At 68.2% G+C, this 23,223-nt stretch overlaps 4 protein-coding genes across 7 annotated transcripts in view; 2 read left to right on the plus strand and 2 right to left on the minus strand.

Moving 5' to 3' along the window:
- Positions 1–4,043, plus strand: part of ACSF3 (acyl-CoA synthetase family member 3) — a 56,842-nt gene extending 52,799 nt beyond the window's left edge. For all 3 annotated transcript variants that reach the window (XM_068411229.1, XM_068411227.1, XM_068411228.1), the window contains 3 exons: positions 1,709–1,843; positions 2,250–2,361; positions 3,750–4,043. In XM_068411229.1, the coding sequence (XP_068267330.1) occupies positions 1,709–1,843; positions 2,250–2,361; positions 3,750–3,867 (365 nt within the window). In that variant the 3' untranslated portion in view covers positions 3,868–4,043. The remainder of the gene's footprint in view (positions 1–1,708; positions 1,844–2,249; positions 2,362–3,749) is intronic.
- A 5,019-nt stretch (positions 4,044–9,062) lies between these two features.
- Positions 9,063–15,396, plus strand: CDH15 (cadherin 15). 2 transcript variants are annotated; one of them, XM_068411515.1, is made up of 15 exons: positions 9,063–9,223; positions 10,596–10,748; positions 10,898–11,053; positions 11,135–11,279; positions 11,364–11,524; positions 11,731–11,859; positions 11,938–12,123; positions 12,200–12,453; positions 12,550–12,692; positions 12,769–12,818; positions 12,951–13,005; positions 13,081–13,320; positions 14,280–14,416; positions 14,502–14,657; positions 14,737–15,396. In XM_068411515.1, the coding sequence occupies exons 1-15, from the start codon at positions 9,173–9,175 to the stop codon at positions 14,932–14,934; spliced, it is 2,214 nt and encodes a 737-aa protein (XP_068267616.1). In that variant the 5' UTR covers positions 9,063–9,172; the 3' UTR covers positions 14,935–15,396. The 2 variants fall into 2 exon arrangements, with proteins under 2 accessions (XP_068267616.1, XP_068267615.1); XM_068411514.1 differs by having other exon boundaries at positions 12,769–13,005.
- A 247-nt stretch (positions 15,397–15,643) lies between these two features.
- Positions 15,644–19,324, minus strand: SLC22A31 (solute carrier family 22 member 31). Its single transcript, XM_068411415.1, is given in 10 exon segments — positions 15,644–16,039; positions 16,120–16,231; positions 16,317–16,531; positions 16,608–16,716; positions 16,809–16,963; positions 17,284–17,452; positions 17,660–17,814; positions 17,903–18,006; positions 18,963–19,219; positions 19,222–19,324. Coding segments are annotated over 10 exon segments (1,728 nt in total). The 3' UTR covers positions 15,644–15,690.
- Positions 19,325–21,764: 2,440 nt separating this feature from the next.
- Positions 21,765–23,223, minus strand: part of ANKRD11 (ankyrin repeat domain containing 11) — a 149,557-nt gene continuing 148,098 nt past the window's right edge. Inside the window, exon 13 of the mRNA XM_068411056.1 lies at positions 21,765–22,974. Within this exon, the coding sequence (XP_068267157.1) occupies positions 22,789–22,974 (186 nt within the window). The 3' untranslated portion in view covers positions 21,765–22,788. The remainder of the gene's footprint in view (positions 22,975–23,223) is intronic.

The raw sequence follows: 23,223 nt of genomic DNA on the forward strand, positions 1-23,223 counted from the left end.
GCTGCCGCCCAGCTGAGCCAGCCAGGCACAGTGCCCAGCCCAGCGAGCCAGCTCCAGTGCTGGGCTCCACTGCAGCACCCACCTCACCTTGGCACGGCTGGCAGAGCCAGGACAGGGAGCTGCGTGTCATTGAGCCAGGGCTGAATTCCCTCTCCTCTCCCTGTCTTCTCTGTATGAATAAGCAGCTCCTGATCTCCCTGCTGAAACCTCGTGGCTCTCTGGTCCCCCCCGTGCCACGGTTTGATTAATGTTCACTCTCCAGTTCCGTGTCAGTCACACATGCCGCGGTGACAGCGGGCGCAGGAGGTGGTTTATCACCGCAGCCATGAATTCCTTTCAACCCAAACACCCAGAGAGCCCCAGTTTAAAACTCTCCCACAACTTTAAAATACTCCAGACAGCCCCCAGGTCTCACCCCATCCCAGAGCGCTCAGAGCGCACCCGGCGTGCTCCTGGCACAGCCTTCCCCCACGCCAGAGCTTTAGCAGGTCCTGCTGGCTCCGCAGGCTCCCAGCCACGGGGATGCTGAGTCTGGGGTCCAGGACCCTGGTCTGGCCTCGTTCCCCAGGTTCTGACCACGTGCCTGGACAAGGGGCAAGGCGAGCGTGCGTGGGGGCTCCTGCAGCTCTGCGATGGAAGCGCGAGGTCCCTGGCCCCCCCTCGCCCACCAGCCCATTAGCAGGACGTGAGTAATCATCTTAAGGAGCCATCAAAGCGCAGCAGCTGGGTAAGCGTTTAGCCAGGTTGTGCTGATGTGACCTCTCTCTCCTCAATCTTCCCAGCCCCGGCGCGAGCGGCTAGTGACGGGATCCCCCTGCAGAAAGGACAGGTCGGCTCCAACGCGGGGCTTGGGACAGGCTCATCTTCCCGATGTCGTCCCCCACCTTTTTTTTATCAGCAGTAGCCACGCAGGAGCGGGGGAAAGCCCCCTTTGTGAGCAGTGGTGTGACCAGCTGGTAGCCCCCCCCAGAGCAAGGGCTGCCCCAGGGGGTGGCAGGGGCTGGTGGCTGCGGTCTGGGCACGCACACGGCGCTGGAGCTGCTAGGAAAGACCCGTGGGCTGCTGGAGGTGGGTGTCACGGGCCAGCGGGTGGGAGGAAGAGGAGGCTGGGGACTAAACATGAGCCAGCAGTGTGCCCAGGTGGCCAAGAAGGCCAATGGCATCCTGGCCTCTATTAGGAATAGTGCAGCCAGCCGGTCTGGGGAAGGGATTGTCCCTCTGTGCTCGGCACTGGTGAGGCCACACCTTGAATCCTGTGTCCAGTTCTGGGCCCCGCACTTCAAGAGAGATGTTGAGGTGTTGGAGCGAGTGCAGAGGAGGGCGACCAAGCTGGGGAAGGGTCTGGAGGGTCTGACCTGCGAGGAACGGCTGAGGGAGCTGGGGGTGTTTAGCCTGGAGAAGAGGAGGCTCAGAGGTGACCTTAGTGCAGTCTACAACTACCTGAAGGGAGGTTGTAGTGGGGTGGGAGTCGGCCTCTTCTCCCGGGCAACCAGCGATAGGACAAGAGGACACAGCCTCAAGCTTGGCCAGGGGAGGGTCAGGTTGGACATTAGGAAGCATTTCTTCTCAGAAAGGTCACCTCTGAGCCTCCTCTTCTCCAGGCTAAACAACCCCAGCTCCCTCACAGCAAAGAATTTCTTCCTCGCATCTAATCAGGCAGAGGAGAAGCAAGGGGACGGCCTCTGATGGAGCCCGCTTTGCTTTCCAGGAGACACGGCAGTGTACAAGGACGGCGTTTACTGGATCAAGGGCCGCACCTCGGTGGACATCATCAAGAACGGGGGGTTCAAAGTCAGCGCTCTGGAGGTGGAGCGTCACCTGCTCGCGCACCCGCACATCACAGGTACGCTGCTCGTCCCCGGTCCCCGTGCTTGTCTCTCGGGGATGAAGCCATGAAGCCTGCGGCTGGGTGCCGGGTCAGCAGTAGCTCTCACTTGACTTTGGAAACAAGACTCTAATTAAATCCATCCTGCCCTTGTGCACGACCCTGTACGAGGGGCTGGAAGTGGTGTCTGTGGCTCCACACCACTCTGCACATCATACCCCTCCTAAATCGCTCCAACCACGGGGCTTCCTGCACTTGCCTTGGTGAAAAGCTCTGTTCAGCACAAAGGTCCGGGTGTTTTCCTGTACTAACAGCCCACGACACCTTCTGGCACCCACCAGCGGTGCTGAGCCCCTCTTCCCCCCCACCCCGACCCCAGACATCACTGGGGTTTCTCAGGCAGAGCCCTCTGCTCTCTCTGCAGACGTGGCCGTGATCGGGCCCCCGGACATGGTCTGGGGCCAGCGGGTCAGCGCCGTCGTGCAGCTGCGCAAGGGCCAGATGCTCTCCGTGAAGGACCTGAAGGAGTGGGGCAGGTACGATGCCGCGGGGCAGAGCACAGTGGGGGGAGCAGGCTCCGAGCCTGCAGCACCTCACAGAACCACAGAATCAACCAGGTTGGAAGAGCCCTCTGGGCTCATCGAGTCCAACCATTGCCCTGACACCACCATGGCAACTAGACCAGGGCACTAAGTGCCATGGCCAGGCTTTTCTTAAACCCCTCCAGAGATGGTGACTCCACCACCTCCCTGGGCAGCCCCTTCCAATGACCCTTGCTGAGAAGAAATGCTTCCTGATGTCCAACCTGACCCTCCCCTGGCAGGAGCCAGGAAGCAGAATCACTGTCTTTATATTCTGTTAGCAAAATCTGTATGTGCTCTGGCAAGCTGAGATGCCCCTTCCAGGCAGGTCCTGGTCGGTCGGGGTCTGGTGTGCCAGGGTTCTCCATCCAGGACCCTCCATGGCCTCAGGGGCGATGGAGAGTGGGGAGGAAGATCCCTGTGGTGCCGTGCAGTGGCTGCTCATCCCCAGGCTTCCTGGCAGGGACATTGGTGACCCCAGCAGGTCCCAGCTGCCCGAGTCAGCGGCACCTGTATGGCGGGGGGTGCTGGTGGTGGCGGAGGGAGCGGGGCCGTGGCTGAAGGGCTCCGCAGACTTGGCACCTCACGTTAGAGCCGGTGCCAGGCCGCTGCCAGAGCCGGGCACGGCCCCAGCTCGGTGACACATGGGCAGCAGAAGGCAGGAGACCCCCCTCCGCGCTCTGCAAAGGGCACAGGGACAACGCTTGGCGCTCAGACCCCCTCCAGCAGCAGGAAGACCCCGCTGTGGGCCGGAGCTGGCAAGTCACCAGCACAGGGAGGTGGCCCACCTGTGGTCCTGGTCCCTGGGGCTTTTTTCCCCTCCCGTCTCTAACGAGGAGGATGGATGAGGCTGCATCAGGGGCTCTGCCTCGGGAAGGCTCCCCGTGCCCCCTCTGGAGTGGTGGGTGCGCGTTTTGGGGTGCTGGTGGAGGGGGGCTGCATGGCAGGGCTGGCAGCGAGGGCAAGTGATGAGCCGGGTCCAGGGTGCAACCAGGGAGCACAAGCAGGAGCAGAGCAGGGCCAGAGATGAGCTACGGCGTGGGGCCAGAGTCTGCCCAGGAGATGGGGACAAGGACAGGGCTGGGGACGAGCTCTGTACCTCTGAGGGGTCCCTCCAGGGACGAGCCGCTGGCAGCACGGGGCTGAGGTCCCTGCAGAGAGGGGCTGGGAGCCCAGGGCTGAGCCTAAATGGCCTCCTGGAGGGTGGGTGGTGGCCCAGGTGGGGCTGCTTGGGGCCGTTAGGGCTGTGGGTGCCCCCAGGACACCTCGGGACGGGCTCTGTAGGGTGGCGGGGATGGAAGTGCTGGTGTGTCAGCAGTAACGGACTGTGCTCTGCATTGCAGGGAGGCCATGGCCCCCTACGCCATCCCGACCGAGCTCATCGTGGTGGAGGAGATCCCGCGCAACCAGATGGGGAAAGTCAACAAGAAGGAGCTTCTGCAGCGCTTTTACCCAGCCTAGGGCACGGCCTGGGGCCAGGGCCAGGAGCCCGGGGTGCCCGGTCCTCCACCACATCCATTCCCCGGGGGCTGCCTCCACCACGGTGCTGAGGTGCCAGCAGGGATCAGCTGGGGCAGGTCCGGGCTCTCTTTGGTCCGGTCCATGGATAAAGGCTAATAAAAGCAGGAGTCATCCCACATGGTCTCCTTTTTGGCTGCAGGGCCACCTTCCTTGTGCAGGAGCTGTTTGCAGGAGGCTCAGGGTAGTCCTGGGGCTGGGAGCGAAGCATGGGATGAGCGCTGGGGGGGTTCCCCCGTGCCCGTGCTGGCAGCAGGCACGTGGTGGCCAAAGTGGCTCTGTTTAGCCCCCACGCAGGTGGTGGGAGGTAGGTGAAAAGCCTCTGGATGCTCATCCCTGTTCCCCTTACAGCTCTGCCTCGTGCGACTCGTCACCAGAGGAAATTACTCTTTAAATTAAACTCCTGTCTCCAGGCAGCTGTGGTGCTGCTGGTCATTTTGCCTCCTCTCTGCCCTTTCCCACGGACTCGGTGACTTTCCCCATAGTTTGGTTTATAGATAGGGAGAGTCCGAGAGTGGAGGGGATGGTGGCCGTGCCCTGCGGCTCCCCGACCAGTGGGTCCATCCCCAGTGCGGGGACAGAGCCCTGGGGAGGCAGCGTGGCAGAGGGATGCTGGTCCAGTCCTGAGGGGGTGACAGGGAGCCCCAGATTTCCCCACCAGCCGATGGGACCCTGGTAGTACAAGAGGAACAGGGGAGCCCAAGTAATTCCATGGGATTCCTTTGTTAGGGTCAGCGGAGCCCCAAACATCTGCGAGGACAATGAGGGGACAGCGAGGGGACAGCTGGCAGGCATGTGGCACCGAGCAGAGGGAGCAGGGATGGGACAGGGACAAGAGAGGGGACAGGGAAGGGGCTATGAATGGGGACAGGCTTCCTCCACCCCAGCCCACCCCTCCTGCACGCTCAGCTCCAGCCGGGCGCCTACTCTGCCCATCCCTGCCCACGGCAGCATCCCCCAGGGCAGTGCCAGCACTGGGATTTCGATACTTCAGGCTCCAAAGGGGTTGGGACGGGGCACCCCAGGGCCACCCAGAGCTCACGCAGCCACCCCTGGCCATCCTGCACCCAGCTGGTGCCCAGCTTGCCTCCTTGCCGCGGCACACGGCGCCGAGCACCGGCGGCTCTCACCGGTCTGAGGAGGGACCGAGTGGATCCTTTGTTAAAACATCAACGATGCAGTGAATTTTTTAACTTACCAAATAGATCAATATCAAATTATCATGTCTCACATCCATAACTCTTAAGCAAGCAACAATGGAGAGAGACAAGGTCACTGGAGAATAAATAGCAGCAAAAGCTCTTAATGATCTATCATTCTCGACAACCCCCGGCACCCAGCACCAGCCCGGTGACAAGATCATTAATAAAACTCTGCAGGAACGCTATCGATTGCTTTGATGGATGATCGCAGGTAGCAAATACTGTAAAACACCTGGTTGTCACACTCTGGAATGAGTAGTTTGACTCGCACCTCAGCGCGGGGACCCAGCTGCGGCAGTGGAGGGTGGTCAGCGGCGCAGCCTTGGGGTGCTGGTGCCCCTGGTTTGGGGCTGCCATCCATGCTGGACCTCCATGGTTCCCCCCACACACCCCCCTACCCCGCTGTTCATCCCTATAGATGGGACCTGTTAATTAAGAGCCTCATTAAAGCACCAGGTTACCCAAAGCCCAGGCTGGGAGCTGAGCTGGCCGGAGATGGGTTTCAGTGACCTGGTGCCACTGGAAGGACCTGGAGACCTGCTCCATCGCCTCACTGCTGGATGTGGCCCTGGGACACCGACACAGCCCAGACAGCAGGGATGGACAGGGGTCCCCAAGGCCAAGGGGACCAAGGGACATCCATGGGGCTGCACGTGTCCCCCCCTGCAGCTCCAGGCGCTTCGCTTGCGAGCCACGTCCGCGTTGACGGGCTGATCATATGTACACAACCATTCAATTACCCCGCAGCGGCTGCAGGCTATTAAGCCATCAATCTCCTTCGTTAAGGCCTGCCAGCCCGTCCCCACCATCGCTCTATAAAACCATTAAAACACCAACAACGACCCAAAGCAGCGTCTTTAACGCGTCGGACCTAACGCCGGCCCCACTGATGCTGTGCCGCAGTGTCCCCTGCCCCGCTGCAGCATCCCCCTATCCACGGGGCACCCAGGGACCCACTCGCCCCACACTGGGGTGTCACCAGGGGAGCTGGGGGCTGCCCACACCTTTGTGCCCCCCCAGCTGCTCCTGGCAGCTCGCTCTGTGCCCCGGGCTCAGCGGGCAGCTCGGCACGCCTGGCCCCGCGCTCACTCTTTATAGCCGACATTATCTTTTATTGCCACATAAAAGCCAAAGCTCCAGTGGCTTTACGGCTGCTGCGCCGGCGTTTGGCACCTCACTGCTCGCCTCTGCGCTCTTGGCTGCTCACTCCCCCCAGCACTGGGCATAGTGGGGATGGGGCACTGCCCAGACCCCTCCCAGTCCCTGCACTGGGGCTGTGACTGGTCCCACTGCACCCACCTTAGGGACACAACTGGCCCCATCGCCCGCAGTAGGGGCACAACCAGTCCCAAAAGCAGCTCATTCACTGGCCTGGGTAGGTCAGAGGGTGTCAGCTGGGAGTGGGGGACATGGATCCTCCAAAATAGGGTGACCCCCCTTCTCCGACCCAGCATGGCGAGGGGAGCCATAGGCTGGCACCATTTGGACCCAGCATCTGTGGGACCCCCAAGTCCCTGCACCCCAGTGGGAGCCCCAGTTTGCAGGGGGAGAGGGAAAGGGTTTGGTGGTGCAGGGCCAGAGGTGGGGGGGTTGGGGTCCTGCCGTGGCCGGCAGCACCAGCACCATGACCTGGGACTGGTGCCTTGTCAGAGCCCGTCACATCTGCTGTCCCCGCGCCGCGGTGCCGGTGGCAGGGAACATCTGCTCGGCCACCCCGCTGCCATGGCACGTTAAGGCCAGGGGCAACCGCCAGGACCCCCGGCCCGTGCTGCCAGGGCAGCTCCTCGCCGTGACACTGATGCAGGGTGGCAGGGTGACACTGATGCAGGGTGGCAGGGTGACACTGATGCAGGGTGGCAGGGCGAGCGGGGCGGATGGATGGGATCAGACAGACAGACGGGCAAGTGAGCGCCGCTGCCTGCACCGGGGCACGGCCACACTGCGGGTCACCGGTGCCCAACGCTCGTGGCGTGGCTCCGTGTCCCCTCCCGCTGTCCCTGGGGACACCGACAGCCCTGCCACCACCGCTCAGCGTCTGGGGATGGACAGGAGACATCCTGCATCCCACACCCCGTGGCTCTCGTCCCTTTTCCCACACCTTGTGCCCTACCCCCCCACACCGTGCCCCGCACCCCAAACCATGCCCCACACCGGGGGGGCACCAAGGGCACTTACTCCCGTGAAGGGGGACGGTGCTGGCCGGGCAGGGGCCCGAGTGGGACATGGCGAGGCCACCAGTGCCACCAACACCGCACCTCCCCTTGCCAAGCCCGGGCGTGGATCTCAGGAGGCAGAGGAGCCCCCCCGGTCCCGCTCCGCCCTGCTGCAGACGGGACCCCCGGGACCCCCGGGACCCCGCGCCGGAGGGCGGAGGGCGCTCCCCGCTGCGGCACCCCGGGCGGCGGGCACCGCGGTGTCGGGCCGGTGCCCGGGACGATGCTGCCACCTGGTGCCGCGGCCTCGCGGCGCCGCCGGGACCGGCCCCGGGGGTCGGGGGCAGCACCGGGACCGGCCCCGGGGGTCGGGGCAGAACCGACACCAGCTCCGGGGGTCGGGGGCAGCGCCGGGACCTGCCCCGGGGGTCGGGGGCAGAGCCGGGACCAGCCCCGGGGGTCGGGAGCAGAGCCGGGACCAGCCCCGGGGGTCGGGAGCAGAGCCGGGACCAGTCCCGGGGGTCGGGGGGAGCACCGGGACCGGCCCCGGGGGTCGGGGCAGAGCCGGGACCAGCCCCGAGGGTCGGGGGGAGCACCGGGACCGGCCCCGGGGGTCGGGGCAGAACCGACACCAGCCCCGGGGGTCGGGGGCAGCACCGGGACCGGCCCCGAGGGTCGGGGGCAGCACCGGGACCGGCCCCGGGGGTCGGGGCAGAACCGACACCAGCCCCGGGGGTCGGGGGCAGCACCGGGACCGGCCCCGAGGGTCGGGGGCAGCACCGGGACCGGCCCCGGGGGTCGGGAGCAGAGCCGGGACCTGCCCCGAGGGTCGGGGGGAGCACCGGGACCGGCCCCGGGGGTCGGGGCAGAACCGACACCAGCCCCGGGGGTCGGGGGCAGAGCCGGGACCGGCCCCGAGGGTCGGGGGCAGCACCGGGACCGGCCCCGGGGGTCGCGAGCAGAGCCGGGACCTGCCCCGAGGGTCGGGGGGAGCACCGGGACCGGCCCCGGGGGTCGGGGCAGAACCGACACCAGCCCCGGGGGTCGGGGGCAGAGCCGGGACCGGCCCCGAGGGTCGGGGGCAGCACCGGGACCGGCCCCGGGGGGTCGCGAGCAGAGCCGGGACCTGCCCCGAGGGTCGGGGGGAGCACCGGGACCGGCCCCGGGGGTCGGGGCAGAACCGACACCAGCCCCGGGGGTCGGGGGCAGAGCCGGGACCGGCCCCGAGGGTCGGGGGCAGCACCGGGACCGGCCCCGGGGGTCGGGGTGCAGCGGAGCCGGGAGCCCCGCCGGAGCTCCGGGAGCATCCCGGGGCCGCTCCGCCCCGTGGGAACCCGCCGAGACCGGGACAACCCGGGACGCTGCCGCCCCTCTCTCCGTAGCCCGCACTGGCCCCGGCCCCGGGAGCAGCGGGGGGTCCCGGGGCGGGCTCCCCTCGACGGGGGGGGCCCGGCGGAGCGGGGCGGGCAGGACCGGCCCCTGTCCCTATCCCTGTCCCTGTGCCGGTGCCGGTGCCAGTGCCGGTGCCGGCCCAGCCGCGACGGGGGCAGCGGGACCGGGTCTCTCCCCCCCCCGCCGCCCGCCCCGTCGCGGCATCCCCGGGGCGCGCCCGGCGACAGCTGCCGCGTTCCCCCCCGCCCTGCCCCGGGGGCTGCGCACCCCCGGCCCCCGCCCCGGCCAGCGGGGACCCCCCCGCATCCCCCCGCCGCCCGCCCCCCCGGGTCCCCCTTCCCCCGGGCAGGGTGCAGGCTGCGGGCCGGGGGCGGGGGGCGGCCGGGGGGGCCCGGCCCGGGGGGGGGGGCCCGGCCCGCAGCACATGTGCTGTCACTCAGCCAGCCCCGCGGTTATTTTAGCTCGGGGCCGGCGAGCGGCCGGACTGCGCCCCGCTCCGCCATGGGCCCCCCGCTCCTCCTCGCCTGCCTGCTCGCCCCGCTCTGCGCCCGGGTAAGGGACGGGGGGGGGGGGCGACGGGGGTGGGGATGGGGTAGGGATGGGGACCCCCCCCTGCTCTGTGCCCCGGGAGGGCTGGCGGGGATGGGGAGCCTGGGTGCGGTGCTGGGGGGCAGCCGGACCCCAGACCCCGCGGAGGCACGTCCCCGGGGGTGGCGGGGATGGGGATGGGGGTGGCGGGGGGCTCAGTGCCCCTCTTGGGGCATTTCCCACCCCACAGATGGTGGCAGCGGGGGGGGGGCCTGCGGCTCCGGCACGCTGCCGGTGTTTGTGAACCGGGAGATGGGATTTGGGGGAGGGTTGGGCGCTCAGAAACACCCTGCTCCCCCCTTTCCCACCCCAGCTGTGGCCCCACACCCCTCTGCACCCCCCCTGTCCATGCGAGTTCCCCCAGAGCCCCTCACAGTGGTCTCAGGCCTGAGCCACATGGAGCTGTTGGGGTTCTGGCCTGGGCCCCATGGCCGGGTGCTCAGGAAAGGGGACGTGCAGGGCAGGCCCCCCCCCAGCAGCGGGGCCCCCATCGCCCCCCACCACCCTCCCCATCTGTGCCGAGCTCCAGCAGCCTCCCAGGGCGGGGGGGTCCCTCCTGGGGAGGGCAGAGGGACAGCTGGAGGCGCGGGCAGCTCCGCCACCGCCTCTGAACCAGCCCCTTGTCCTGCCTGTCCCGTGGGGCCGGCACGCAGCCCCCTCCCCTGCACAGCCCCGCACCGTCCCCAGGGACCCCCGGCACAGCCAGCCCCACTGCCCTGACCCCACAGCCCAGTCGCTCATGGCCCCTAAACCCATCCTAGCCCCTGCAGCTCCCTGACCCCCCACTGCAGCCCCCCATACTCCTCTTCCTCCAGTCCCTGTTCCTAATCCCCCCCCCCTCACAGCCCCCAGCTCCATCACAGCCCACCCCCAGCCCCCTGTTCCCCCCCCATCACCCCAGCTCTGTGCCCCACCAGGCCACCCGTGCAGCCTAAGCTGATCCCTGTCCCTTCCACCCTCATTGCCAGCCCACGCAGTGACAGTGCCATGGGCTGGGGTCACACCAGGCGCTGCCAGGGTAACCCATCACCCCCACCGCAGGGGTCCCATGGGGCACAGCCTGGCCGTGAGGTGGGGCCATTTGTGGGGCCACCCTTCCCAGCGAGCCCGGTGGGATGCCCATCACCATCACGCCAGGCTGGCAGGGGACCACAGACACGAAGCTCCTGGGGGAGCTGGGTGGCGTCTCTGCTCCCCCAGACCCAACCCCATCAGGGGGTGCCAGCACCATGCACCCTGGCACCCATCCGGGGTGCAAGATCCTGCCCACTGCCCTGGCATCGCGTCCCACTCCGGAGGTTTCGGGGTCACCAGCAGCACCGTGTCCCCTCCCCAGGGTGCCAGCCCAGCCCAGGTGGGTGCTGCAGCCCCCGGCACCCCCCAGGCCTGGCAGCAGCACGAGGGTCCACGGCGGGTGAAGAGGGCCTGGGTGATCCCCCCCATCAGCGTCTCGGAGAACCACAAGCGCATCCCCCACCTCCTGGTGCAGGTAGGCGGGGAGCCCACCACCCTCTCTTCTAGGTGGTGGGGGTGGGGGGCACCCTGGGCAAGGGGGACGTGGCATGGGGGGAGACTCAGGGCAGAGGGGGACAGACCCCCCCAGTCCTGGGACTGCCAGCCCTGCTTTCCCCGGGGCAGATCAAGTCGGACAAGCAGCAGCCCGGGGGGGTGATCTACAGCATCAAGGGGCCGGGGGTCGACGAGGAGCCCCTGGGCATCTTCTCCATCGACAAGTTCACCGGGAAGGTCTTCCTCAACGCCATGTTGGACCGGGAGGAGAACGACCGCTACCGGGTAAGGCTGCTGCCCAGCCGCCCATAGCCCCTCCCTGGCACCCCCCAGCCAGGCCAGACCCCCCCTGCTCTGCCCCCACAGCTGAGAGCCTTCGCGCTGGACCTGGGCGGGGTGACGCTGGAGGACCCCACCGACCTGGAGATCATCGTGGTGGACCAGAACGACAACCGGCCGCTCTTCCGGCAGGACGTCTTCACGGGGCGTGTGGTGGAGGGGGCTGAGCCAGGTGGGTCCAGCCAGGGGGCTGGGATGGGGGACACGGAGCCAGCCCCCCACGCCAGCACCCACCGGGGCGCTCCTGTGGCCGCAGGGACCTGCGTGATGACGGTGGACGCCACCGACGCCGACGAACCCGACACGGACAACGCGGCGCTGCGGTACTCCATCCTGGAGCAGGGTGCCACCAGCATGTTCCGCATCAATGCCACCACCGGCGAGATCTGCACCGCCCTGCCTGGCCTTGACCGCGAGGTAGCTGGCATGGGGGACACCGGGGTGGCACTGGGGGTGGCACCGGGACTGGGGGTAGCCAGAACCCCCTACCTGGTGAAACCACATCTCTAGCCATGAGCAGACCCAGGCGCGGGGACAGGGTGGGTGGCCAGCAGCTGGGGGACCTCTGGGCTCCCGGGGGGGGCTGGAGGGGCTCAGCCTGGCCCCCCCCTCCTTCCCCGCAGACCGTGGGGGCGTACAACCTGACGGTGCAGGCAGCCGACATGTCTGGGGACGGGCTCACCACCACCGCCACGGCCGTCATCTACCTGGAGGACATCAACGACAACCCTCCCGAGTTCACCAAGGAGGAGGTAGCAGCCGGGGTGGGGTGGGAGCTGGCCCACCCCAGGGGCAGACCCCAGCCCCACACCGCTCTCCCCCCACCCCAGTTCTCCATGGAGGTGGAGGAGGAGGCGGCCGGCGTGGAGGTGGGCAAGGTCTTCGTGCACGACAAGGACCTGGCTGGGTCACCCAACTGGTTGGCCAAGTTCACCATCCTGGAGGGCGACCCCGAAGGCGCCTTCGCCATCCGTACAGACCCCCACACCAACGACGGTGTGCTCTCCGTGGCCAAGGTGGGCACGGGGCAGCCGGGGGGGGCTGCGGGAGGGGGGTCCCACGTCTCAGCTGACCCATGATCCCTCTTGGTAGCCACTGGACCACGAGGTGCGGGACCGCTTCGAGCTGACGGTGTCGGTGCAGAACGAGCGGGCGCTGGAGCCCACGGCCCCCGCCAGCCCCCGGGCGCTGGCCACCGTGCGGGTGAGGGTGCGGGACATCAACGAGGCGCCCATTTTCCGCGAGAACCCGCGGCGGGTCAGCGTGCTGGAGGGGGCCCCCCCGGGCACCCCCGTCACCACCTACACCGCCAGCGACCCCGACACCCGCCAGCTCCAGACCCTCACGTGAGTCCCAGGTTGGGCACCCACCGTGTTGGGCTCCCACCGCGGTGTTTCGGGGAGGGGGGGGTGGGTGACAGCGTGCCCCCCCTGTGCCCACAGCTACACGCTGCTCTACGACCCGGCGGACTGGCTGCAGCTGGACCCCCACGCCGGCACCGTCCGCACCAAGCGGGAGCTGCTGCACCCCTCGGCCTTCCTGCAGGGCGGCTGGTACATCGCCCTGCTCCTCGCCCGCGACGACGGTGAGCGGCAGCCCCCCCACGCCGTGTCCCCCCTCCCATCGTCCCCCCCCCCAACCCCTCCGCTCTGTGCCCCCAGCCGAGCCCCCGCGCTCCGCCACCGGCACCCTCTCCATCGAGATCCTGGAGGTGAACGACCACGCGCCCCTGCTGCAGCCCCCCGCCGCGGTGCTCTGCGGGCGGCCGGGCCGCGGGGGGACCCTGCTGCTGGGGGCCACCGATGACGACCGACCCCCCCACGGTGCCCCCTTCCACTTCCAGCTCAGCCCCCAGCACCCCCAGCTCACCCGCAACTGGAGCATCACCCGCTTCAATGGTGAGGGCTGGCCGGGGCAGGGGGCTGCTGCATGGGGGGGTCCCCGCTCACCCCCTGCCCACGTCCCTCCCGCAGTGACCCACGCGGTGCTGGCCGTGCTGGGGGAGCTGCCCGCAGGGCCCTACTCGCTCCCGCTGCTGCTCCGGGACTCGGGGTCCCCCCCGCAGGAGCGGCAGCAGCTGCTGAACCTCTCGGTGTGCCACTGCGGCCCCGAGGGCACCTGCGAGGACGGGGTCCTGGCCGCCGCCACCGCCGGGGCCGGCATCACCCTTGGGGCTCTCATGATCATCCTCGGCAGCACCATCCTCTTCCTGTGTGAGTGAGACCCCCACCAGCCTCACCCCCACCCCTCCTGGCCCCTCCATCTTGCCCCCACCCCAGCACCCCAGCCCCGTGCCCTACCACGTGGTGCTGGTCCTGGCCACCCATCCCAAACCCCACCAGCACGCTCTGTCACCTCGTCCCCCACCCATCACCCCACCCTGGTCCAGGACACCCCATCCTCTCCCTGCTCACGTCCCCATCACCCCACCCTGGTCCAGGACACCCCATCCTCTCCCTACTCACGTCCCCATCACCCCACCCTGGTCCAGGACACCCATCCTCTCCCTACTCACGTCCCCATCACCCCACCCTGGTCCAGGACACCCCATCCTCTCCCTGCTCACGTCCCCATCACCCCACCCTGGTCCAGGACACCCCATCCTCTCCCTACTCACGTCCCCATCACCCCACCCTGGTCCAGGACACCCATCCTCTCCCTACTCACGTCCCCATCACCCCACCCTGGTCCAGGACACCCCATCCTCTCCCTGCTCACGTCCCCATCACCCCACCCTGGTCCAGGACACCCCATCCTCTCCCTACTCACGTCCCCATCACCCCACCCTGGTCCAGGACACCCCATCCTCTCCCTACTCACATCCCCATCACCCCACCCTGGTCCAGGACACCCCATCCTCTACCTACTCACGTCCCCATCACCCCACCCTGGTCCAGGACACCCCATCCAGTCCCTACCCATGACCCCATCACACCACCCTGGTCCAGGACACCCCATCCAGTCCCTACCCATGACCCCATCACACCACCCCAGCAACCCCTTCTGACCCCTACCAAGACCCCCCCTAACCATTTCCCTCATCACCCCCCACCCTGCCCAGCATCCCCCACCCCAATCCCTACCCACATCCCCATCCCACGAACCGCGTCCCAACCCCACCAGCACCCCCTTAGCCCCACGTCCCCCCGTGCCCACCGCGCTGTGCCCGCAGTGCTGGCGGGGCTGGGGGCTGCGCGGGCGCGCGGGCGCCGGCGGGCCCTGCGCCAGGGGCTGCTGCAGCGCTCGCGGGACGACATGCGTGACAACATCCTCAACTACGACGAGCAGGGTGGGGGCGAGGAGGACCAGGTGAGCGGGACTCGGGGTGAGGGGGGGGTCCTGTGGGGGGGGTCCACCCCAGCCCCGCACCCCTGACCCCCTCCCGTCCCCGCAGGACGCCTACGACATCAACCAGCTCCGGCACCCCGAGCTCTTCTCGCCCCGGGCCAAGCCGCCGCTGCGCCGCGACGCCCCGCTCAGCTCCAGCACCCCCCCGGCCCCCCGCAAGCTGCCCAGCGGCCCCTCCGACATCGAGGACTTCATCAACGAGGTGGGGACGGGGCCTTGGGCGCCCCACAGCCCCCCCCAACCCCAGTGGGGCTGGCAGTGATCCCCCCCCGTCCCCACAGGGGCTGGAGGCGGCCGACAACGACCCCAGCGTGCCCCCCTACGACACCGCCCTCATCTACGACTACGAGGGCTCGGGCTCGGTCGCCAGCCCCCTCAGCTCCATCGTGTCCAGCCTGAGCGACGAGGACCAGGACTACGACTACCTGCAGGAGTGGGGGCCGCGATTCCGGCGCCTCGCCGACCTCTACGGGCAGTAGCGGGGACGGGGGGCACACGCGTGTGCACAGGGTGCCCACATGCAGGGGCTTCACGCGTGCGTGGGCACCAGGAACCCACATGTGGGGGCTTGGCACATGCAAGTGCACCAGGTACCCACACGCATGGGCTTCACACACGTGTGCACCAGGAACCCACATGCAGGGGCTTCACGCATGCGTGGGCACCAGGTACCCACATGTGGGGGCTTGGCACACGTGTGCACCAGGTACCCACATGCGGGGGCTTCGCACACGTGTGGGCACCGGGTACCCACACCCCCATGGACCGAGGGCACGAGCAGCCCTGGGTGGGGGGGACACCCCGGGGAACGACCCTGCAGCACCAGGGTGGGTGAGGAGTCCCCCCCCCAGTCCCCCCATAATAAAGATGCCAGAGGAGGGGGCCGGTGGCAGGGCACCGTGTGGGACCCCCCCCACTGCACCAGCCGCCCGTAGAAACAAGGCACTTTTATTGGCAGCACGTGAGCGCCCGCCACAGCCACCCCGGGGGCATCACCCCCACCTCGGGGGGCATCACCCCCATCCCAGGGGGGGCATCACCCCCCACCCCAGGACTCCCAGCACAGCTCCTCCTGGGGCAGGATCCGGCCCCGCCGCGGGGTGGGTGTGCTGACCCCCCCCCCCAGCCTGGGTACGCAAGCACCCATGGGTGGGGGTCCCAGTGCTCTGTGGGGGTCCTGGCACTGTGCTCAGCCCCCCCCCTGCCAGCAGCAGGGAGACCCTGGGGGGGTACAGCTACGTGTCCCGGGGGATGGTGGGGGAGCCCAGCATCCTCTTGGTGGAGGCGGCGAGGCGGGAGTAGTCGTGGGGGATGCCATGGGGGGCGAGGAGGGGTAGGTGGTCCTCACGGGGGGGGCGTCGGAAAAGGGGGGGCCGGCGCTGGCTCTCGCCGTCCTGCAGGGACTGGGGCAGGCGGCGGCCCTGGCTCTCGGGCAGCAGCATGATGCTGAGCACGGCGAGGATGGCGAAGGAGGCGAAGACCACGTGGTGCAGGAAGAACCCGCGGCTGTTGGGGATGGCGGTGATGGGGGCGGCCGCCCTGCCCACGAAGCTGGCCCCCACCACGAGACCCAGCCCGGCGCCCCTGCGGGGGGAAACGCGCTCAGAGGGGGACCCAGGAGTCCCCATCCCGGCGTGGCACGGGGCGGGTGGCCCCCTCCTTACCTCACCACGGTGGGGAGGACCTCGCTGGCGAAGAAGATGCTGAGCATGGTGACGGCGTGGGAGGCGGTGATGCCCACCACGGAGAGGGTCAGGACGATGAGGTCCAGCAGGTCTGGTGGGAGGGAGGAAAGCACCACTGGGGTCAAATCCTGCACCCTGCTGCCACCCCTCCGCCCCCCGCGGGGTGGGCTCCTTACACTGGGTGAGGGCCAGCAGCAGGAGGGAGGAGATGCCGGTGAGGACGGTGCAGAGCAGGAGGACGGCGCGGCGGCCGAAGCGCTCGGCTGTCAGGCAGACGAAGAGGCAGGCGGCCGCCTCGGTGCCCACCAGCACGAAGTAGGAGGAGAAGAAGCGGGGCAGGTGGGGGACCAGGTTGCGGGTGAAGCAGTGGCAGATGCCGGAGCCGATGAACCTGCGGGGAGAGCGGGGTCAGGGAGCCATGAGCGGGACCCCCACCCCACCATGGGACCCCCACCCCGCCTGCTCACGCCGCGAAGCCGAGGATGACGCCGTTCTTCCAGATGACCCTGGTGCCAAAGATCTCGCAGACGACGTGGTACCGGGGCTGCGGGGACCCCTCGGACAGGGCCTCCAGCTCTGCCAGGACGGGGGGACCCGGGTTAGAGCCGGTGCCACCCCACCGCCCCCAGCACCGCAGCTCTGGGGAGGGGGCAGCCCCCGCCACGCACCCGCGAGGAGACTGTCCTGGTGGCAGGAGCTGCCGTCATCGTCATCAGAGTCGGGGCCACTGCTCTCGGCCAGCGCCTGCAGGATCTTCCTGGCCCTCTCCGGTTGCCGCGTGGCCAGCAGCCAGCGCGGCGACTCCAGCAGCAGCGCCGGGCACCTGGGGCGTCAGCGTCGTGGGGCTCCCCGGGGGCCTGTCCCCCCCCCCGCCAGCGCTGACCCCCCCTTCCAAGCTTCCCAGAAACCCTCAACTTCAAACCTGAGCAAACATTTACCCAGGGCGGGGGGTCCCCGCGCCCCACCTGGAGAGCCCCGGGCACCCTTTGATCCCAGCCGCGGCGCCGGGCAGGGTGTGCCAGGCTGGGGTGCTGCGCTCTGTGGGCACGGCCCTCTGCCAGCGCCAGGGCACAGCCCAGCCCCGCCGTGGGCAGCAGCCCCCTCCCCGAGCACGCAGCCCCCAGGCCAGGAAGGGGGCCTTACCACCAGCAGGCAGCCACCAGCGCCAGGATCATGGTGACGGCACCCTGCAGCACCCGCCAGTCCCGGCACAGCACGGCCAGCCCTGGCAGCAGCAGCTCCCCGGCGATCCAGAAGAAGCTGGCCACCATCGTCACCACCAGCCGGTGCGGGGGGTCACACAGCTCCAGCCCTGGCAAGGGGGGGGGTGAGGGGTGCACAGTGGGTGCCATGGCCACGGGGCATCCTGCACCCCAGGGCATCCTACACCCCACAGCATCCTACACCCCACAGTATCCTGCACCCCCCAGCACCCCCGAGCATCCTGCACCCCACAGCATCCTGCACCCCAGAGCACCCTTGGTCCCCATGCCACCACGGACCCCCCCAGCACACTCACGTGCCACGTAGAGGGAGAGGAAGGCGCCCGCCAGCGCCGCCCCGAAGAGCAGCCGTGCGACCAGGACCATGACGAAGTCCAGGGCCAGGGCCACGGCGAGGCCCAGGGGCACGGCCAGCACCAGGGACACCACGAAGGCGGGTCGGCGGCCGAACCTGCCGGGGGACACGGTGTGAGCGGGGCTGGGCACGGTGCCCACCCTGCCCGGGGTGGGGTGGGGGCCACCCTGGGGACCCCCGTTACCTGTCGCAGGCCAGGCCGGCGCCGACGCTGCCCAGCGCCCAGCCCAGCAGGTGCGTGGTCTGCTCCAGGGGCACCTTCCAGCGCAAGGCGCACACCAGGTCCCACTGCGGGCCGGGGGGGACACGGCAGGGAGGCGTCAGCACGGGATCAGGAGCCCCATGAGTTGTGTGGGGGGGCTCCTGGCCAGCCCCCACCCCACAAGCAGGAACATGGGGCCAGATGTGGTGGGACAGTGCTGGTGGCCCTTAGGGCCCTGTCCCCTGGAGCCCCCCTGGCCCCCCCTCACGCCTTCCCCCAGGGCTCCCCCCCAGCCACCCCAAAGCCCCTCCACGGGGGTCTCCCACCTTCTCCCCCCCCCCGAAGACCCCTCTCCCTTCCCCAGGACCCCTGGTCCCCCCCAGGCAAACTCGCTCTCCCCCCACCCCCCCAGTGCTCCCCCTGCACACCCAGCGCTTTCCTTGCTGAGGGTCCCCACCTTGTGCCCCCCCCCTCAGGCCTCCTCTCCCCCCTCCCCAGGCATCCCACCCCCACAGCCTCCCCAGGCCCCCCACTCACCCCCACCCCTTAACCCCTCCTGTGCCCAGGGGACCCTCCCCAGAACCACATACACCCCCCCCCCCTCCACAGGTGTCCCCCAACCCTGGGACCCCCCAGCCCCCTCCACAACCACAGATCCCCCCACCGGGGTCCCCCGACCCTAGGACCCCCCAGCACCCTCCACAACGACAGACCCCCCCCACACCCTTCCCCAACCCTGGGACCCCCCAGCCTCCCCACAACCACAGACCCCCCCTCCCTCCCCCAACCCTGGGACCCCCCAGACTCCCCCAGAACCACAGATCCCCCCCAACACCTTCAACCCTGGGACCCCCCAGCCTCCCCACAACCACAGACCCCCCCCTCCCTCCCTCAACCCTGGGACCCCCCAGCCCCCCCCAGAACCACAGACCCCGCTCCACAGGTGTCCCCCAACCCTGGGACCCCCCAGACCCCCCCAAAACCACAGACACTCCCCCCCCCGGGGTCCGCCACCCCCGGGACCCCCCCTCCCCATCCCGACCTGGGTGACGAGGTTGGAGCGGAGGCCGGCGGCGGGCAGCGCGTAGTGCCATCCGCGTGTGCAGGGCCCGGTGCCGTTGGGGCGGGCTGTGGCGGTGCCCGGGGGTGCTCCGGGGGGGTCCCGGTACCGGTAGAGCTGGCAGGGGCTCCAGCCGCCGCGCAGGCGCGGGACGGCGGCGCGGAGCAGCGCGGCCCCCGCCAGGCGGCGCAGCGGCGGCGGCAGCAGCGCGGCGTCGGGGCGGCAGCGGTGGGGGGGGCGGCGCCCAGCGCCCACCCCAGCGCCCAGCCCAGCGCCAGCGCCGCGCACGGCGCCCACCCCCCCGCCGCACGGCGGCCCCGCGGACGCGACCCCCCCGCCGCCATCGCTCCCCTCCTGCCGCCGCCGCCGCCACCGGGGATCGCTCGGGCAGGTGGGGGCGGCACCGCCGCGGACCGGCCCCCGACGGGACCGCCCCCCGCACGGTGTCCGCCCCGCCCGGCGCGGGCCCCCCCCGCCCCGGGCTCTGCCCTCCTGAGGCTCCGGGGACACCCCGGATGGTTGAGCCCCCCAAGCCCAGTCCAGCCCCCAGCCCGGTTCGCCCCCCCCCGGCTCCGGTTCGCCCCCCCCAGCCCGGTTCTCCTTCCCCCGGCTCCAGTTCGCCCCCCCCCCCAGCCCGGTTCGGGTCCCCCAAACCCGGTTCAACCCCCCCAGCCCCAGTTCGCTTCCCCCCCCAGTCCGGTTCGGCTCCTCCCCAGCCCGGTTCAGCTCCCCCAAGCCCGGTTTGCCCCCCCACCCCACTTTGGTCCCCCCAGCCCGGTCAGCCCCCTCCCAGTCCGGTTTGCCCTCCTAGCCCAGTTCAGCTCCCCTAAGCCCAGTTCACCCCCCCCCAGCTCCAGTTCAGCCCCCCCAGCCCGGTTTGGGTCCCCTCTGCCAAGGGCACCCTCTTGGCACTGGGGCACCCCAGGGTCCAGGTGGTGCCGGGGATCCCAGGGGCGCAGCTGGAACCCCCAGAACCACCCACAAATGCCCCCGGGTCCCCCTAAACCTCAAAGGGGGCCACTGGGGTCTGCCTCCCCCCCCCAGTGAGCCCGTGGGAAGAGCCGAGGAAGCAGCCAAGTTGCAAACAAATGTTTTTTCCCTCTTCTTTTTAAAATTTATTTACGAACGTGACCCCTTAAGAAGTGTCACTTGTGCCTCATTTCTTGTGCCGTCGAGTGAAGCCCCCGAGGCAGAAGCAGCCCCCCAGCCCCGGCGCTTGCACCAGCCGCCCACCCTGACCCAGGGCAAGGACAGGGGTAAAACCGCTGCACAAGTGCCCCATAGCCCCCATAGATGCCCTATAGCTGCCCCATAGGTGCCTCAAAGTCCCCCTAAGTGCCCCATAGATCCACAGAGACCCCATAGCTCCCCCCTATAAACCCCCCAGCTGCCCCATAGCCCCCCCAGCCCCTCTAGGCCCCACGACCGCCGCGGCAAACCGCCGGTGAGCCCCGGTCCCCCCCGCCGCCGTGGTGGGCCTGGGGGGCCAGGGCAGGAGCCAGGGGGGCTCAGGGGAAGGCAGGACCCCCCCGGCTCTCACAAAGCCGCTGTGATGTGGTGGAGTGAAACCCTCGAGGTCCTCGGCACAAGAAGTGTGGAAAATTCCTCAACCGGCTGCGAAGCTGGCGGCAGCGAGGGGGGAGCCGGGCACGGCGGGTGCTCTTCGGCGGGGGGCCCGTGTGGGTGCCTTGATGCCGAGCCCACCTGGGCTGACAAGGGGCCATGAATTAGGGGGTCCCCGCCGGTGCCCCCGGCCGAGCAAGAGGAGCCCAAGCCCATCTGTGACATCCCCGCTTCCAAAAGCAGCAGCTGAGACACGGGACCAGCACGTGCAGCTGGTGGGACGGAGCAGAAGCAGCAGGAGAACCGGGCACCGGCAGCGGGCGTCCGTGGGGGGCAGCCCCTCGCCCAGGCAGCTGCAGGCAGCCGGGCTCCCCCCGTGCCAGGAAGGGCCGGGCAGCAGGTGCCAAGCGGGGCGCGGGGGGCTCGGGAGAGGCACTTCCATCTGTCCCCAGCCACGTCCCTGCGAGCTTGGCCTTGAGGATCGGCGTTGCCAACTGCATTAAGCCCGGGCTGGGTTACGGCTCCGAGGCCGCGGTGCTGGCACCCAACCCAAAAGCAAGTTGGGCTTCACCAAACCAGTGGCTCCCACCGGGCGCTGCCTCAATCCTTGGCACGGGTCAGCCCCCGCCGGGCTGGCAGCAGCCCCCTGCCAGCTCCACCGAGGCTGCCCAGCCCAGAGCAGCAGTTTGAGCCAGGCTGGTGCTTGCGAACAAGGGACACGCAGCACACATGGAGCAAACACGGAGCACACATGGAGCGCAGGGCTGGCACCAGGACGGGCACAGCCGGCAGCACCGCGTGCCATGCGGTGCCACCCTCACCAGCCACATCCAGCGAGGCCCCCCAGGCAAGAATGAATCCAGCCATTGCTGTGATCCACACAAGCGACTCCTGAGGGCCAGTATTAAAAAGGGAAGAAGAGAAAGGTGGTGGCTGGGGGCGCAGTGGTGGGTGCAGCACCCCGGGAGCCCGGCAGGCGCCTGTCCCCAGGCACGCGGGGTGACACGACCCCAGCACGATGCCCCGCTGGCTGCAGGCCCTGCCGCAGGCTCCTGGGCTCCGGCTCCTTCCAGCAGCACCATCCCACCTCCCCCCCTGCCCCACCAGCAACCGGCCTCTTGATCCAGACATCGACGGGCTTCCAAGTGACGCTGCGCAACGCCCTGGCCCCTACTGTCTCCTCGCCAGGGAAAGCGCTGCCTAGGGTCAACTATACAAAGATAATTTTAATTAATTTATTTATTTCTTTACACATAACTGAAAGTGATGTTACAGTACATAAGTTATTTACAACTGTGCAGTAATGTGTTGCAAAATAAATTATCTAGAAGGCAGCAAAAGTACATTGTTAATGTATATAAAAACTGTACAGCATTTATGGGATACAATTTTTCTTTATATGAGTATTGGCTCTGTAGTGTTTTCAAGTTATGTTCTCAGAAAGAGAAACGAAATGCCCAAGATTAAAGGAAAAAAAAAATATATAAACCACATGGATTTTACTCCATTAAAAACACAGTTGGCAAAGTCCTTTCTCTGCGTCACCGTCTCCCCGCCCGCTGCCGGCCGTGCCGCCTCCTCTGCTCTTCCCCAACGGTGGCGAGCAGCTGCTGCGGGGCCCCCCGGGCGCACCCCGCGCCCTCCACACCTCCAGAGCCGCGTCTGCCCGACTTGGACGCTGTCTTTTTTTTTGTTTCTAATTGTTTTTTTGTTTTGTTTTGTTTTTTAAACATACCCAGGATGGAACAAGAAACTCAAACACCCCCCCCACCCCCCACGGTTTCCTACTGCAGCTTCTCCCCAGAGGAGATCCGCGACCGGTGGAAAACAGAGAGCTGGAAATCCCGGTGTTCACAAGTACATGAATCACGTGGTTGCTGGCCCCGCTCAGCAGCTTGTGCCACGCACAAATGGTGTCCTTGGCCTCCTCCCTCCACGCCTCTGCCAGTCTCTTGGCCGGTGAGCGCCCGCTGCCCGCGCAGACCGGCTGCCTCCCTGCCGCAGCAGCCGGTTGGAAAGGAGATGCGCCCCGGCCCGCTGCCCGGCAGTCCAGAAGCGAGGGACGCGTTGTGAAGAAAGTGCAATTATTTTTTCTTATTGTTTTGTTTTCTGCCGATAGCTGCTTCCTCCTCCTCTGACCAGGGATTCATCAGCAAGCGGTAAGGGTGAATGTGAGCTCGACCGCCCGACCTCGGAGGGCTCCCGTCCCTGCCCGTTTTCAGTGATGTCTCCTGGTTTTGAACTGTCATGCCGGCAAGAGCACAAAGTCATCGTTCACGTCGACCATTGGCACATAGAACGAGGGCACCTCGTTCACGCAGAGGGATTTGTGCCCCGCGGGGTCCAGCTCCTGCACCTTCAGCTGCCACTCCATCCTCTGCACCGCGTTCAAGGCAGCGGCTTCGTGTTGCTGTCGCATGAGCAGGCACGTCTGGAGTGGAGGGGGGAAAAATCCAAGCTGAGATGAGGGGTGAGCGGGAGAGGGCAGGGAAGGCTCCTGCTGCCTGTCCCCCACCCTGGCAAAGGCGGGGACCTGCAGCCATCACGGGGGCACAGCGAACGGAGGAGCAAGGAAGGACATGTGCTGAGCCCAGTTCCAGCAGGAGCAGGGACAAACCCAAAGGGGCCTCATGGGGCGACTGTTGAAGGCTTGTAAGCCCTCCAGAGCGCTGACCCCGCT

This window comes from Nyctibius grandis, chromosome 12, assembly GCF_013368605.1.
Source record: "Nyctibius grandis isolate bNycGra1 chromosome 12, bNycGra1.pri, whole genome shotgun sequence".
NCBI lineage: Eukaryota > Metazoa > Chordata > Aves > Nyctibiiformes > Nyctibiidae > Nyctibius > Nyctibius grandis.